Consider the following 18574-nt stretch of genomic DNA (forward strand, 5'->3'; position numbering starts at 1 on the left):
CGCAGTTGTATTAAAAGGTACTTTTTTTGCTGACGATGCAGCAGCGAATTTGACGCAAAACTTCTTCTTCATATTTTTAAATTATAACTGAAACACAGCATATACACAAATTTCGAGGGAATTTGAAAACCGCGAAATTTGTATATGATTGATTGATACCAATTTATCGAAAAAATTGTTTTAAAAATATTTATGACATACAATGCTACAACACTACGACATCAATTGTGGATTGGGCAATTGTGTTTTAATAATTTGTTTTTATAACTCTTATACTCTTAAAAATTGAACCTACCCCCGATGACATGTCTTGCGATGAGACTACTAGTTCTGTTGCTCAAGAGGACACCCACTCCAACTCTGAAATGGTGGGTGAATTTTTTGGGCCATTGGACGATGTAGTTGACGAGGACGCCCTCTTGGACTCGAGTCCCTCGGACCAAGAAGACGTCAACGTCACAATCATACAAAAACACGGAGATGGTGAAGGTAACTCAAATTAATCTTCACCACTCCAAAGCAGCTTCGGCTGCCCTGCTCCTCCGGATGTCAGAGAGAGGGGAGGAGCTAGCACTCATCCAAGAACCCTGGATCCATCGAGAAGGGGTTCGCGGACTAGGTGCCAAAGGCCATAAGCTACTATACATGAAAGGCTCAGGTAACATTAGATCATGTATAGTAGCTAGCAACAAACTCAATATCTTCATTCTTTCTGATTACAGCGATGAAGATACTGTGGTAGCGGCCTGGGAAACTGGTGTAGGAACTATACTAGTTATCTCAAGCTACATGGCACATGACCACAGCGAACCACCACCAAACAGCAAGGTTCGCGACATAATTGAAAGGGCAAGAGTTGAGAATCTGCCGGTTATTATTGGAGCTGATGCCAATGCACATCATATTGTATGGGGCAGCTCGGATACCAACGCAAGGGGTGAGTCAATTTTCGAATTCATTCTTTGTAATAACATAGACATAGTCAACACTGGTTCAGAACCAACCTTTGTAGTTACTAACAGAAGGGAGGTTCTTGATTTAACGCTAGTTAGTTCTAGGCACTCAGATCTTATCAGTGGATGGAGAGTTTCGAATGACTGTTCATTCTCTGATCATATGTACATAGACTTTGTTATTGAAGTTCGTGAAAAGGGGGCTATGCCTATCCGAAACAGGAGAAGGACTGATTGGGTTGGGCAACATGCTACTCTCTCTCGCCTTCTCCCTGACCCTCCGATCATTAGTGATCGGAATGATATTGAAATTGCGGTCAACAATTTGACTAATGCGTTTGATAGAGCGATATCAGATTCATGCAGACCTAGTATCTGCAGAGGTAGGAAAAAACCACCTTGGTGGACTTCCGAGATAGCGAACACTCGTAGAGAGTGTCGCAAACTTTTCAATGAGGCCAAGAGACTGGGCAACTGGTCTGTTTACAAGTCCTCTGTGAATAAATTCAAGAACCTGGTTAGGAACGCGAAGCGCAAATCCTGGAGGTCCTTCTGTAGCGGCGTGGAAGGTTCCTCTGAGACGAGTCGCTTGCGCAGGATCTTGTCATCTTCGGCCGCCGTCCCGAGTTATATTCAGAAATCGAGCGACAGCTGGACTACTAGCGGAAAGGAAACCCTAGAGGTTTTGATGGACGCTCATTTCCCTGGCAGTGTTCCCCTATCTGAGGGTAACACTGCGATATCTTATACTGGGCCTTTTGAAGTCACAATTCTCATAAATGAGGAGAGACTAAAATGGGCCCTGCGTAGCTTTGACCCATATAAATCTCCGGGTCCTGATGGCATCATTCCGGCGGATCTGCAACGGAATGAGGATTTAATTATTCCCTGGTTGACTCGTATATACTCGGCCTGCTTGGCTTGGTCATATATTCCGGAGTCGTGGACCAGATGTACGGTGGCCTTCATTCCCAAGGGAGGGAAGGCATCTCATACTAGACCCAAGGACTTTAGGCCTATTAGCCTATCGTCCTTCCTCTTGAAAACTATGGAAAGGTTGATCGATTTACACCTTCGTTCATCGATTAACCCGAACCGACTATCCATGTCTCAACATGCCTATATGAAAGGTAGATCTGTTGAGACTGCTTTACATTCGCTTGTGGGATTCGTAGAAAAATCACTCGAGCATAAGGAATATGCATTGGTGGCCTTCTTGGATATTGAGGGGGCCTTTAACAATGTGACGCCAGAGACGATCCTTTCGGCTCTAGGTGGTCTGGATATAGATCAATCTATTATCTGCTTCATAGGTAGACTTCTGACTAATAGAGTCATTATCTCTTCTATGGGAACTGCTACTATTTTTAGATTAGCGAATCGGGGCACTCCACAGGGGGGGGTTTTATCTCCACTCTTGTGGAATCTTGCCATCAATATGTTACTCATGAAATTGGATTCCATGATGTGCAAAACTGTTGCATATGCTGATGATGTTGCCGTAGCTGTTTCTGGAAAACACTTGGACACATTATCACAATGCCTGCAAACTTCACTCAGTACACTCAGCCAGTGGAGCACTGCAAGTGGACTAGGTGTGAACCCTGGGAAAACGGAGCTTGTGCTGTTCTCCAGAAGGTACAAAATCCCTCCGTTCCCATTACCGCGCCTTAACGGTGTGGAACTTAAACTCTCGGATAGTGCTAAGTATCTGGGAATTATACTAGACTCTAAGCTGTCCTGGAGCCTTAATATTCATGCGAGAGCGTCCAAGGCGGCTGTCGCTATCTATGCCTGCAGAAGGGCCATTGGGAGTACCTGGGGAATAAGCCCTAGGAATGCGAAATGGCTTTTCGATATGGTGGTCAAGCCCATACTAATGTATGGAGCACTAGTTTGGTGGAAGGCTCTAAGTAAATCCACCTACTGTGGGATAATTGAGAGAATCCTGCGAATATCCGCACTAATGATCACGGGTGCGCTGCGCAGTACTCCGTCTCGTGCTCTGTTTGTAATGATGCACTGGCTACCGGCTGATCTGATGGCAAAACAATTGGCCATAAATTCGGCGGTTAGGTTAAGTACTGTTGGGGCATGGAGGTCTAGTTGTACTGGCCATGCGTCTATTTTGGGCGGTATATCTTATATACCTGCTAATATTGACTACTGCACTCCCTTACCCTTTATTGACAGACGCTTCTCTGTGTCATTGACGGGTGGGTCTAATTCTTCCATGGACACGTTTGTCATATACACAGATGGCTCTAAGTCTGCGGATGGGGTGGGTGGAGGCTTCTATATTCCCCATCTTCAGAAGAGGGTGTGTTTCAGGCTACATGATCAATGTAGTGTAATCCAAGCTGAGATTTCAGCGATCAAAAGGGCGGTACACTGGATGAAGTACTATAGGCTATTTGGTGTGAATATCCGAATCTGTACCGACAGTAAGCCTGCTATCAAATCCCTATCTGGCGTCTACTCGACATCCAGATTGGTACATGAATGCCGGGTATCTCTTAATGAGATGGCGAGACATTCTAACCTGGAGTTATTCTGGGTGCCTGGTCACTCTGGTGTACCTGGCAATGCTATTGCGGATGAACTGGCCAAAAGAGGCTCTCGCCTACAAATTGACGAGATCGATAACTTGGTCGGTTCACCGCTGTCTTGCTGTAAGTCAATCATACAGCGTAAATTATTTGAGTCTGCTCAACTCAGATGGTCTAACTCGACAAACTGCACGATATCGAGACTCACCTGGCCCGTTTATGACCATCGTAGGTCAATGTCCCTCACGGGGCTACCTCGGGCTAGGCTTCGAGCTCTGATGTCAGTGCTCACGGGGCATTGCTTGATAGGTGAGCATGCTAGGAGAATGAACACTCCATATAATGACTTCTGTAGAAGTTGCCATGATGAAGACGAGAATGAGACGATTGAACATCTCCTCTGTCTTTGCCCTGCCTTAGCAGGGGTGCGGACTGCGACAATAGGTAGTCCATTTTTGCACGGCCTAGCGGATCTATCTACTCTTGATATCAGGAGGATGGATTCGTTCATTCGTGCGTCAGGTTGGTTCGGCATTGAACCCAGGTCTGACATGTGAAGAATCTCTTGAGGTTCTGAGCATGATCTTTAGGGTAACACAAAGGGACCAACTTCATGGACCCAAGTGAGCTGGCTGATAACTAGCTGCCTTCATAACCTAACCTACTCTTAAAAAAGTTCAAACATTTGCCTGCTCTCTTAAAGGGGGGTCAGTTTATGAGTTATTGGACTTTGAAGTCATTATATATAAAGGTAAAGTTCTACTATTATTATAAATATTAACAGAATAAAATTATAGAACTGCTACTGTTATCTTGATTTGTTCCAAAAAGCTTCCTAATTAAATTCTAAATAGGTTTTATATCTAATTTAATTCACAATACCGATATATGTCTTCCCGTTGTTATTTAAAAATAACATATACATATTTAGAAGATTTGCTACAAATTCAGCGATTTGTTTAAAAAAAAATTGCGTGTTTTGATACCTAAATATTGTCATCACTTTCACAAAAACGACAAAAAATATAAAATGTAATAAGAACAGTTGTAATAAAGGGTACTAAATTGACAAGGAGTTGCCACTTTTTAACAAGTAATAGCATTGCCAGCATATATTATGTAAAGTTAGTTATTTTTGAAAAAGTTTAATATCACAGAAAAAAGTAGTTTAAGCAGGAGTACAAGTGAATACGACGTGGTTCGATTTAGATGAATCATGCATGATTTTAACATTAGCGTGTCATTAGAATGAGTGTATAAACCAATGCAAATTCAATAAATCGACTACATTTTTTCATTGGTGAAACAATTCAGTTTTATATGCATTGTGGAAGAAATTAGAAAACACTTTAATCTGATTAAATTTAGGTAAAATATTAAAATACCCATATTCGATTTAAAATCTAATTCGAATGATTATTTTAAGCACTGCAATCTTGTCGAATTTAGGAAGGCATTTATAATGAATTGTATTTCACATTCACTTTGAACTTATCCATCCGAATTCAGTTTCAACGATTTGGCAAAATGTTTGATTTTCCTCATATATTTAGTAAAAAGTCGTGTTAATGATAACAGAAATTACGGAATACAGTTTTCAAAAAATGTTTCTAAAAAGTTTTCTGTTAAATACTATTTTTTAATTAAGAAAGAAAACGCTTTAAAAAGGTATATTTGCTTTTTTTACTAATTAAATTATAATGATTTTATGCATTACATTCTTTATTGAGTTTTGTAATTTACTGTTACATGTTTTGTTTTTATTTCTTTAATTTAATTGGCAAATAAAATTCGACAGTTTGTAAATGAAATTGAAATGGAAAATTAATAATAAGCTTTAAGATTTTCTTTACTTTTTTTTACTTGTTTGGTTTAATGATATTATATTAATATACTTTTTTAATTTGCTAAACACATTTATATATTTAATTACATAATTTGCATAATTTAATAATTAATAAATTTATTTAAATAACAAAATTAAATTTCTTTTTCAATTTTTTAATCTATATAGATATTTTTTTCATATTTAATTTTATCTTAACCATTTCTTTGAATGGAATCGTGAACCTAAAAACAAAATAAAATGCTCAAATGTTGTTTTTTCTTTTTACTAAAAATTAAATAAAACCGAAATTATATGCAGATTTTTATATTTTAATACAAATTTTAACGATTTTATTTGATTTAATTTGTTTTTTTTGGGGGTTTTTAAATTATTTTTAATAAAATTTAGATGTTTAAAACAAATAATCGTTAATATTTAGTTTTGTTGTTTGGTTTAAATTTGTAATTACATACACATTTAATTAGTTTGTATTCTTTTCTTAGATTTGATATTTTGTTTGAATGTTCTAAATTTTATTTTCTGCACTTAATATGTATAAAATGTTAAGGAGAATATTTTTTTCTGTTTTTTTTTTTTTTTATAAATAACAATGTTTTCTCTATAAATTGTTATTTTTATAAACTTTAGTGTTGGTTGCCAAATAATTTGGCATTTTATTAATCAAATTTTAGAACATCCTTGTAGGGTAAGACGTTGTTATTATAACATTGTTGAGGCCTTTTTTCTTTGTTATATTAAAATAAGTTTTATATTTTTTTGGTTTGTTTCTAAGTTTATTTTTTTTTTTATATATTTATTGTTTTTTAATTTTGTTTTATTGTTTATAATTCTTATCGTTATATATTTATACATAATTAGGTATATATATATATGTATGTATATATTTATGTATTGTATATAAATATAATTTTTTTATATTTATTTTTATGTTCAAAAATGTTTGTTTGCTTTTCATTATTATTTATTTTAAATAATAAAATACTCTTTTTATAATTTTTTTAATTGAATTTATGTTTCCTGTGTTGTTGTTATTATATTAAAGGTAATTTGTTGTTGTTGCTGTTATTTAAAATATTTATAATTCGAAATCCCTTTTTATTATTAGAGGCCTTAATTTGATTTTGTTAAATTTTTAAGAAATTTTTTGTAAATTCTTAAAAAAATTCTATGGCCCTCCTTGTTTGCATTAAGAATGTTTTTAGTTCTTACAAATAATTATTATTTCGAATGCATTAAATGCTTTTCAAATATGTTTGTATATAAATTCCATTGTTAATTTAAAAAATGTTATTTCAAGTTGCTTTACAATGGCACATATTTTTAATCGTATTGAGAAAAACATGCTAACTTTTGGATGATTTTATTCGCAAATGTTGAAATTTATATGAATTATATATGGGATAGCTAAAAATGTTAACTGCCGAATTAGATAGCATGGAAAATAGTTTTTTTTTATCCCGCAATTTTAAAAACAAAGATTTGTTTTAATTATTTGTTAGGCATTAGAAATCCAAATGCGATTTACTTTGTTTAAAAATCCATATGTACCATTGCTTTATTTTTTTATTTAGCTGTTTTTGTCAATTGTTTAATTTCCACTTTAGAGATTTTTTTTTTATAATTGTATACCTTGTTTTTTGTGTTTGTTTAAATGCCTTTAAATCAGCTTAATTTTTTGTTAATATGGATCATTTTTAATAGCTTAAGCTTAATTTATATACGATATAATGATTTCTGACATGCATTATTTTTTATTTTTATCAATTTGTATAACAAATAATATGAATTAATAAAATTAGGAACTTTATACAAAATTTAAATAAGAGCAAACTATTTGGAGGTATTAAAACGTAATTTACGAAATTATTTTATAAAGAAACCATATAAAGGATCACTTTCCCAAAATATTTTTCATAACATTTTTTTTGTTGTATAAATATACAGGCCTGTCACAGAATTCCATTCCGATCTAAAGTGGAATTAATTCCGTATTTTGCTTCTTCAGAAAAAGTAAAACGAAAATTTCTTTCGGAATGAAACCACTTTCAGTTGTCAAAGTGGAATTGATATTTCTTTGTAGTTATTTATTTTTCTAAAATTTTTAATCAATTTCTGTACCCAAAACTTTACTTTTGTTTTAGTATTAAATAACGGTGTCAAATTAAAACCACAAATACAGAATTATTAAACATTTTTGGAATTAATAAATTACACGGAATCTAAAGAATCTAAAACGAAATCACTCGGAATGATAACTACGGAATTGAAACCATTCCGAACAAATTGTGTGACAGGCCTGATAGTCTCAACTTTTCAAGCAATATGTTCAAAGGATACTTAGACGTGAATTATCTTAAAGCAACCGTAACCATAATAGTTAGTAACCATATTGGTTAACTGATTTTTTCTTTATTTTCAAATTTCGATTTTTTTTTAAATTTCAACTAGTAAAAGACGAATAATAAATATTTTATTATTTAGAAAGTGAATTACTCTCATATTCATAAAATTTGTATTTGGTTTATCATTCACACATTTTATGAACTATTAATAAAATGTATTTCAAAAAAAGTAAATATGATTTTAACATAGTAAAACTATATTCCGTAATTTCAGTTTTCCAAGACATGAGCATTTACCAAATATAAATGTACCTATATTTCTAAGATTAATTCAAATTTACTGTATTTTTTTTTATTGAAATATATTAAATTTCAGAGTTTTACGCACTAAATTTTAACAAAACCATATTTATAGAATTTGGTTACACTTCTTAGCATTGACAAAACAATGGAAACTTTTAAACTGTAGGAAACAAAAATGTTCGATAATGCATTGTACCTTACCCGTTCCCAATTTGTTAAAACTTGATACACAGATTTTTTAGGTTATACAAAATTTGAAATAGCTTAACAATTTTCAATTCGCTTTGGTTTGTCTTTTATCGAGGATCAATGTTAAAATTGCATATAAGAATAGTTTAAAATCGCTCAATTAACTTTTTAACTGCTTATCCAACTTTTGCTTAAAGCCATTGGTCTCATAGTATTGTACCCAAGTTCCAATATATTTTCCTAAAAATCCTTTTATTTTGCACACAGAAATATAAGTCTTGTAACAACAAATTACATGTAATTCAATGTATTTTATTGTTGTGTCAGCCACATAATTAGGACGAGATAAAATATTTTTAATATATTCTACTATAATATTTTACATATAGTTCCTTAGTTATGGAAAGCTTTTCAACGCTGTGACCATTAATCGGCAATACAAAATGTACTACTACGTCTGGCACAAAAGAAATATACATCAGGAGTGGCGAAAAAAATAGTTTTTAAATAAAATTAACGAAAATAACTTACCTTTTTCGAACTATGCACATAGTTTCGTTATTTTACACACACGTATTTTATTAAATTATACTTTTAATAAATAACTTAAGAACAACAAACTAAATTCAGCACTTTATTTGTAAAACCTGTTGATTATTTTCGCAAAACAGTGAAAGCATTGCCAACACAAAAACACTTGAATGTTTAAAATAACGCAACCAACTAAATTCAATATTTTAATGTAACCAACTAATAAACAAAGAAAATTATGGAACTAAAAAGAAAACAAAAATACATATTTTAATAAGATTTCTTTATTTTGCAACTTAAAGCGAAAAATGTTTTATAAAACTAAACAACAAATATTTCATTAATAATAAAATAAATGTAAAACAAATGATTACATAAAAATATATATATGTACACATATATTTATGAATAATATAATAGAGTAAATTAAATAAATAAAATTAACAGTATTTTCAAACGATGTCATCAAAAAAAAAAATAAATAAAAATATATGAATATGTATAAAATAATTAATGATAAACAAAAAACGTTTTAGAAAAATAATCATAAATAAATATTATTACATAATATTTAATTTAAATAATAAATGTATGTGATTTTTGTACATGATTTTTTATTTTTTTTAAATTTATAATTTATTATTTTAAAAGTGTATGTTTTTTTGCTAGTATTTTTAAGTTTTTTTTTCTCATTTAGTTTGTTTTTGTATTCATTGTGTATAAAAACATTCATGTATAAAAAGTTTTGATTTTTTAAATCTTGTTCAAAAATTTGTTTGTTTTAAAAAACAATTTGGTCTTGTTTCCAAAAAAAGTAACTAAAATTGGATTTCTTGGTGTTTAAAATTATAATAAAATAGAGAAAATTAAAACAAAATAATTAAAATTGTAATAATAGTATGTAGTTAAATAGAAATAAATGGTTTGCTTCTTTTAAAATAATAGTTTGTTTGTTTTGCTTAAGTATTAAATTATAATAATAATTGTGTTGAAATAATTATTTTACAATTCATTTCTTAAATATGTTGTAGTTTAATTTTGTTAATCTTAAATTTAATGCCTAAACATTTTAGTTAAATTTTGTATATAGTTTTGTTGTTAGTGTTTTTATTATTATTTTTAATTTTTCTAATACTAAATGTTACCTTGTTTATTTATTTATTTATTTGTTTGTATGTTAATAATGTTGTGTTTAGTCTAAAGTTTTTTACGATGTTTGTTATTTATGATGTTTAACAATAAATGTATTATAAAACAATTAAAAATTATTGTTGTGATTTCTGATTTAAACTATATAAAAAAATCCTTGTATAATTGAGAAATAGAATATCATATAACTTAATATATTTTTCTTTCTTTTTTAAAAAGGCCTTAACAATTTCAATGCTTTCAATACAGTTTATGATGAGGTTATGTTTTTTACGTTTATGTTTTTATTATTGTTATTATTATTATTTCCTCTATAGCTTTCAATACTTTTGTGTTTGTTTTGTTACTAATTTCTAATAAAAAAGTAGTTGTTGTTATCTTTTTCAAATGATTTGTGATAAGTGTTTTCGTTATTCTGTTTATGACGTTACTACATAATAATCTTGTTTATTTGGCATCTTAAGAAGACGTTTTGTTCGAAACTCATACGCTCGCCGGCAAAACATCACCAATTCCGGATTGGTATTATCGGGCACAATGCGTATACTATAATAATTGGGTCGTTTCGGTACAATATTGACGTCTTCGATATCTTCTTCAGCAGCACGTAGTCGTCGCCGATATCTGCAATTATATAACATTTAAGCAAAATTAAATCACTATCAAACAAATTGTATTATAAAAATGTTATCAATTGCAAGAGCAAGTTAAAAACAATTTTAAAAATTAAATTTAAATTAATCACCTGCAGTATTCACTAAACGTTAAAACATAACATTTATCTTCAATGCAGGCCACAGAATTATGATCCCGATGACGGGATGCGTAGACTTCGTCAGGACTATCACTGGTTTGTCGACCTTGTTCGGTGTGTTCGGGACGATAATACCATAACAACGACATCATCATTTCACCTGAAAGAAGTAAATTTATTTATTTATGTATTTCAATAAAAAGTACAATAGCATAACAAGCTATAAAAGTAAATTCCTGAGTAAATAAAACGGGCCATTTTAAAAAATGGCCGTAAAAAATACTGCCATTTTTACATGTTCCAACTTTGCATGCGTGTAACTTTTTATAGGGACGATATAACTGTTAGCAAGTTATTTTTATAGTATTCGAAATTTTATCACAAATATTGGTGATATTTTAAAAAACAATTTCGAACCACCGTAGGCCCGACATATTTAAAAAGATCGAACAAAATTATAAAAAAATAAATAAATAAACCTAAATAACTCTTGACCTAAAAGTGATAATTTACATATGTATATATATTTTAGATCTTCTCTAGGACTATTTATATTTTAAATATCAGCTCATTCGGATCATGAATAGATTTTTTGTGATTTTTTTTAAAAAATGTGAGACCCAAGGTGGCGTGTAATTTTGCTAATTAAGCGTAAAGAGCTTTATTTACAACTTTGGTATCTTTGGCGATCCCCACTGAAATTTTCCGGCAAAAATGTTTGTTGAATATTTTAATCCTTAAATGTCCTTTTAGAAAGGACTTTTTTTGATTTTCTCAAAAAAGGGCCAAATTGACCCCTAAAGAGAGGAGCTAGAGGGTTAAGATCTTCCACAAAAATGATGCCATTAAAATTCCATAATATAACTCTGACCATAAGAATTCTCTCAGATAATAACTTACAAAATTTTTTTCAGTTAGTATAATGCTCCCTTCGATCAAAAAATTAAAACTTTGATCCACTGTAAAAAAAAATTCAGACCAGCTGGACTAAAAGTTTATTCTACAAAAATGATCTACACAACATGCTCTTTCAAAACTATAGGGTCACTATTCTGTTCCAATCCAAAAGTATCAATTTGTTGGACAGTGTTATGAAATACAGGAAAATTTCACTGAAAACACATTGTTATGCATTGACTAGCCCTCAGAACATTATAGATAGATTACATTTAAAGTCAATAACAACAATGATATTGGAGTATTTGAGAAACAAATAAAAATTAGATTCTTCAAAAGAAGCAAGGTTCAGCATGTAAACAATACCGAACAAGGACCTAACACCACAAATCATGAATTCGATTAAAACAGACTCACAAGTATCAGGGGGCAAACTGCCGTAGTCGAACATGATCGAAACGCTAATAAGTGTTCGAAATTTATTTCGATTACTAGAGCGCGAATTGGCCCCCAGGTTCAGAAACCAGGTTCAGTATTAGACACATAAATATCTACACAACCTCCACGTGGAACTAAGATATCGATTAGTAATATGTGGTTTTAACCAAGTCTCTTATCAAATTTAGAAGAGTTTATACTCTCACTCTGACAATTTATATGAGCCTCTTTCAACAGACCAGTAAAATTGTTTGCAATGGGACCGATATTATAATTACTTATAGACATAGTAATAATTATTCATAAGATGGATGAGGAAAGAAAAGCGAACACGAATTACAAATGATTTCAAACTTATTAATATTTCAAATTAAAAATAAAATTATAAAAAATTTACCATCTTCTGGATTTTCCCATAGATGAGCAACTTTTGCCACATAGGGTAACTCATTGTCATCGTTAGCTTTTAGGAGCACACAATCACGTGAGCGTATAATATCGCCCTCAAGATGACGCATAGCAGGATAACAAGTACGTATAACCAATGGATCGTCACTCTGAAAATAATTATAATTAAAACAAGTTAGAATGATACATTCGGACGTGCTGAAACTCATAAGTAGAATTAGACTATTTTGAATATTGATAAGTTTTTTCTACTTAATCAGTTTTAATGATTTTCAATAGCGCTAGAGAGTAATTTTGGTTATATTGCATAAAGTCCATAAATTGAATACTCACATTTAAAAATACAGCACCCTGGAATGGTTCTCCTTCCCATGTCCAACCATTGTTCCATTTTGGCACTACATCACCGCGCGGCACCGCTGGCAGTGTATCGTCGAGCTCAAAGGATACGGTGGAATGTTTTAGCTTTTGGCGTTTACGACTACCAAACTTGGAACGTGAACGATTTCTTTTGCCCGCATGCTGGTGATGATGTGAGTGACATACTACCCGAGGCATAGGCGGAAGAGTTGGCTGCAGGAATACAGGTGTTGCCTTGGGCATATCATTGGAATGTTGTTGCATCTGTTGTTGTGATGCCGATGATAGCGTCTGTCCCACTTGGTTTAATGGTGTTGGACTTGTGGATGTTATTTGAGCGTTATTTAATGGAACACTATTTTCCACTGTACCAGCCAGTGTTGTTGTCGCATGTTCTTCGTCTTCCGATGCATGTTTATCCACGTTATGAGATTCATTAAATAATGGTGATGGCGTTGTTGCTGGTGTATCAATTAGTAATTTATCATATTCATTATTATTTGTTTCAACTAGGCAGGAGCTTGATTCACTACTCTCAGATTCTGGTATTTCCACATCAGTGGAATTTTTGAAGTTTGTATTAGGAATATTTACTTCTTCGCTCTTGGAATTCTTTGATTTTTTCGAGGATTTTGATTTTTTGCTATTACAAGTGGATGATGAAGACTTTTTAGATTTTCTTTCTTTTTTAGATTTTGATTCCTTTGATCTTGATTTCTTGGTAGTAGTTGATTTTTTGCTGACTTTTGTTTGAATTTCTTGTGCAACATCCTGCCCGGAAGGTTCACTTCCAATTTCATGACTAATCTCATTTGCAACTATTTTTGAGGTAGTTTGTGAGGGAACTGTAGCTTTTAGGGTTGCTAAATCTAAAACTGGCCTTGTTAGTAATTCCAAGCTAATGACTTCGTCTGTGTTGTTTAACCCAGTCGACTTTATGGGTTTTTTGGTCTCAGATTTCGATCTTTTTTCGGAGGTGGTTTTAATTTTATGTTGAGTTTTAGTTACTAGAGGCTTTCTTGTTTCCTGTTCCTCAATTTTTGTTGTTGGGAAATCCTTGTGACAGGTTGAAGATGTCAGACTAATGGAAGAGCGACATTCTGGTTCCGAAAAATAACCTCTAGCCCCTGCATCTATGGTTTCTACGAGATGTAATGGTATAGTTGGCTTTTTAGCCGGTTTGCCACGCTTGGGTGAGGGTTTTGGTGTGTTTAAAGGTGAATTGTCCACCGATTTAATAAGTTTACCCTGCAACATTGAACAATTTGTGGTGTCCAATGCTGTGTTAAGGGCCTCTGTTTGGAATTTATTTTTAGTTTCCTGCTCTTCTTCGTCCTCTATCAAGTTGACTATACTGGGCTTTTTCTCTTCTTTAGTACTTTCAATTTGATGTTTGTTTTCCGTTGAGTGTTTTTCGCTTTTTACTTCCCGTTCGCGTTGCCGTTTAGCTTCTTTGCGTTTCTGTTTTATTTCAGCTCTTCTTAGCTCTCTAGCCTCTCTCTTAGTATTTTCTATGGCGGCCAATTTCTTTTTGCGTATCCTCAGTCTTTGTTTTTGTTGGTCCGTGAGTATTAGTTCCCGGCGACGTATGCCATTATTGTGACCATTATTTTTACTGGATTTCGAAGAATGCAGTTTACCAAACCGGGATTTCTTATCAAATTTGCGGCTCAAACAAAGATATGTTTTGGGCTCGGTTTGTTTGATTAGGCTTTTATAGCTATTGGGTGGTGATTTTTTGCATTGGTTTTTATTAAACTCCAATATTTTGATACGTTTTCCTGAGGTGGAACCCACAACGGGACTATGACATAGATCAAGTACTTCATCGTCAGAGGCATTAGAAAGATCAATGTCACAATTAACGGTAGTCAAAGCGGGTTGCCAGGATGGCAATAAACGCATACGTCCCATTGGCTTATTTAATGCTGAAACTGTATGATTTGAGTTGGGTTTGTGTTCATCCGTCTCCTGCTCGTTTTCCTTATATTCTGCCATTTTAATTATTTCACAATCATTTTCAATCTTCACTTTGCTCTCACTCAGTACCTCGCTTAGAGTTACGGGTTCGGCCTTAATAATTTTAAGCTCGCTTTTGTCTTGTATGATATGTTTCTGAGGTGAAGATGTAATGTGTTGTGAAACATTTGAATGTTGCTGCAGCACTGTATCCAGTAAGTCATCCTCTAGCTTAATTTTTTCGGCTTTAATTTCAGCTTTCAGAAGCAGCGGAGTGGTAATTTCTTCTATTTCTTGTTTTGTGGTTACATTGTTAGTGGCGTTGATTGGAGTGCCGCCTGATGGTATTGTAACGTTGAGCAACATATTGCTGCCATTATTTACATGTTTATTATGTTGCGGTGAATTGTGTGCTACTGGCGTCACTCTTTGTGGTGAGTTCAAAATGTTACAGTGCATTGGTGAGTTTGGTTGAGAATTGGAACGCGCTGTTACAATGGCCGCTGGCTGTGTAGGAAGTGGATTGGGTAAAGGGGTCATATTGTTCACCGAGTTGGGCTGCGAAGCTGCTCCCGCATATACCATATTCCAAGCCATGGATTTGCCAATTCTAGCTCTTCTACCGACCGTTTGCTGGGTAGATTGTGTGTTGCCATTTGCTGGCGCTTGAGTGGGGTTATTCTGCAGTGGTGGAGTAGTGGTAGTCAAATCGTATGCCTCAATAGGGGTAGCTATGGCCAACAAATGAGCATTGTTTGCCCGCTGTTGCTGTAGCTGATGCTGAGGATTATTAGCTTGTAGTTTATCAATAGCCTCTTCTATGTCTTCCTCTAAGGGTATTGCGGTCACTGTATCCTTATCCAAAGAATCCCGCAATTTATCCTCATTTGTGCTATAGTTTTCGGGAGGTGTTAGTGGTGTCAGAACATTCTCTTCGTACTGGCTTTTGTTGTCCGTATCATCGTTGGTCATTTCGGTTTTGACTGCTATCGATAATAACGGCAAAGTCTTTGGTGCCTCTTTCCGTGTGTCATTGTTTGTCAACGGCGTGTTGTTGTTGTTGGTGGTGTTGTTGGGTGTTAAATTTTTAACTGGGCCTCTACTGGTAGTCAATGCATAGCTGTTGTTGTTGTTGTTATTGTTGCTATTAATGCTGCTGCTGTTGTTATTATTGTTCTTGGCATTCATCATCAAATTGTTGCTGTTGGTACTCGAACTGTTGTTGTTGCTGTTGTTCGTTTGTTTGCTGGTGTTGCTGCTGTGTGACATAGTTACATTCAAACTGCTGTTGTTGCAGTGATTGATCATTGTTGTTACGTTGCTGCTGCTGTTGTTGGTTGAAGTACTGTTGTTGACGCTGTTGCTGTTGTTGCTGCTGCTGCTGTTGCTACCAATATGAGGCCCAGTATGGACGTTTTTTGGACACGATTGTTGCATTGGACACGGACACTGTGGCGGATAATCTATTAAATGAAATAAAAAAAGAAATATTTAGTTTACAACTTTAAAATTAACTACTTGGTTAAATTACTGTACAACCTTTCTTAATGAAATTATTTAACTTAATTTATTAATTTTTATTTCAAAGTAGACAATCTTATATTAAAAAAATACTAATCTACATTATAAAATACTAAAATATACATTGCTACTAATTTGTTATGTTATCATCAAACCTACGGAGGAGACGAAGTGCAACGTTTTGTAAAGTCCTTGATTTCAAAAATATGTTACTACTGCAATATTTTTAAGAAAGCTGTTAAAAACAAGTAAGAGCGCTATATTCGGCTGTGCCGAATCTTATATACCCTTCACCAAATTATACTTCAAAATAAAAATTTTAAATATTTTTGTTTACCTAAAAGTAAACAAAATTTATTTTTTTTTCAGTAGCTTTTTTAATTTTTTGGAAAAAAAATTTTCGAATTGTTATTTTAATTTTTTTTTTAAATTTTAAAAAAAAAATTTTTTTTTGTTTTTTGGTGAAAAAAAAATTGGGTTAAAAAATATATTCAAAAATCGAGGTTGTCCTGGCTCATATCTCAGACATTTGTGGACCGATTTTGCTGATTTTAAATAGGAAACTTCTCGAAATCATGTTTGACAGAACTATTAAAGATTTGAATCCCGAAGATATCTGGGGTCAGACAGACAGCCGGACATGGCTTAATCGAATCCGCTAACTATAAGGATCAAGAATATGTATACTTTATAGGGTCGGAGAATTATATTATGGAAATTACTAACGGAATGACAAACTTATATATACCCTTCTCCCGAAGTTGAAGTGTATAATTACTAAATTTGTTTCTTTTTGTAGAAAAAATATGTTTCTTTTGAGTCGTAAAATGAGCCTGATTTGAAAAACAAATTGCGAGGTATTGTCATTATCGCTTAAGGACGGTCTGGTCCATTATTGATGTTTGGTTTTCGACAATTTTGCGTATTCGATTTTGTTGTAGGACTTGCAAGACCCGATTTTGGTATTGTAAACTGGTTGGGAATCATTTAAAACCCATATTGATTTACTACTGTAGTCGTACATTTTAACTCTTGGAAGAATATTGATAACCATTTGCAAAACAGATTGATCACTGTTAAAGAACACATTAAAACTCATGGGAACAATTAACACAATTTACCCTTGTTCCTATATGAAGATATGGGTGACTGGAAGTGATTGATTCCATCTTCCTTTATGAAGATATTGCTCGATTTAGTACTACTTGCGAATAGCCTGGCTATATGGCATAATGCTGGTCAATGCTATTTTAAAAGCAAGATCATTTAATGTACATTGATCATTTAAGTGTATCTGTTTCAATTTCTCTAATATAAATTTATAGACTTCCTAAACACAAAACTACTATCTTAGTAAGAACCATACTTTTCCTTACCCATATACGGAGCCTGAATACTGCGTGTATAACACTGACCAGCTGCACCACCTCCGGGACTATAACTTGGATAATAACCGGGCGGACCGGGATAATGTTCCAAATGTTGACTATGTGCTGCCGGACCAGCCGGTACTAACTGTGAACCACCCTGTGGAGGTCCGCCCGACTGTGATGGTGGTGGACCACCCGGAGGTGGAGCAGCACCAGCTGCCGTTGGCGGTGGTGGTGCTTGTTCATATAAATCCGCGGGTGGTGGTGGATGACCCGGTTGATAGTAGGGATATCTTCTGTAGGCCGAGTGGTGTGGTGGTGGCGGTGCACTTTGATAAACTTTGGTTGGAAAATATGGTTGATAGGCAGGTGGTGAATAGCACATGGGTTCACCGGGATATGGTGAGTAATAATTAGCCGGATATGCTGTAGAATAGTGCATTTGGGCATGCATCGAACGAGGATATGGTGAACCTTGATGAGCAGCAGCTGCCGCCGCGGCCGCTGCTGCGGCTGCTGCAGCAGCTTGTTGGTGTAACTGATGATGTTGCTGCTGTTGTTGTTGCTGCTGCTGTTGTTGTTGTTGACTGTGATGTGCTGCTGCTGCAGCGGCCGGCGATGTACCACCACTTGTACTGTGTGGTGGATACCGAAAAGGTGTCAAATCACCGCCAGTAATGAGGACATCCGAATCGGGTGGTTCCGTAGATGCGGGATTTGTTTGTCCAGGCGTTGGTACATGTTCACTACCATCGGCTGTGGGTGTTGTTGGTGTTTGCGACTTGATTTTAGTTGTAGTTGCTGGCAACAATGGCACATTTGGTGGTATTGGTGGACCAGCCGTTACTGGTGGTATAACATGAGGTGAGATCAATGGTCCAGCTGGTTGGTAATAACCTAGAATGAAGAATAATTATTATTATTATTAAATTCAAACAAATATTAATTTAAAAGGATACATTAAGTTAACCGTACATTAAAAATATACAAAATATTGTTGTC

At 33.8% G+C, this 18574-nt stretch overlaps 1 protein-coding gene across 1 annotated transcript in view; it reads right to left on the reverse strand.

The window, feature by feature from the left end:
- Positions 1 to 9817: 9817 nt before the first annotated feature.
- Positions 9818 to 18574, reverse strand: part of Hers (Histone gene-specific Epigenetic Repressor in late S phase) — a 384252-nt gene continuing 375495 nt past the window's right edge. Inside the window, exons 4-8 of the mRNA XM_065506784.1 lie at positions 17579 to 18469; positions 12696 to 16144; positions 12352 to 12511; positions 10611 to 10779; positions 9818 to 10489 (exon numbers count right to left, since the gene is read on the reverse strand). Of these exons, the coding sequence (XP_065362856.1) occupies positions 10285 to 10489; positions 10611 to 10779; positions 12352 to 12511; positions 12696 to 16144; positions 17579 to 18469 (4874 nt within the window). The 3' untranslated portion in view covers positions 9818 to 10284. The remainder of the gene's footprint in view (positions 10490 to 10610; positions 10780 to 12351; positions 12512 to 12695; positions 16145 to 17578; positions 18470 to 18574) is intronic.

This window comes from Calliphora vicina, chromosome 4 (genome assembly GCF_958450345.1).
Source record: "Calliphora vicina chromosome 4, idCalVici1.1, whole genome shotgun sequence".
In the NCBI taxonomy this organism is placed as follows: domain Eukaryota; kingdom Metazoa; phylum Arthropoda; class Insecta; order Diptera; family Calliphoridae; genus Calliphora; species Calliphora vicina.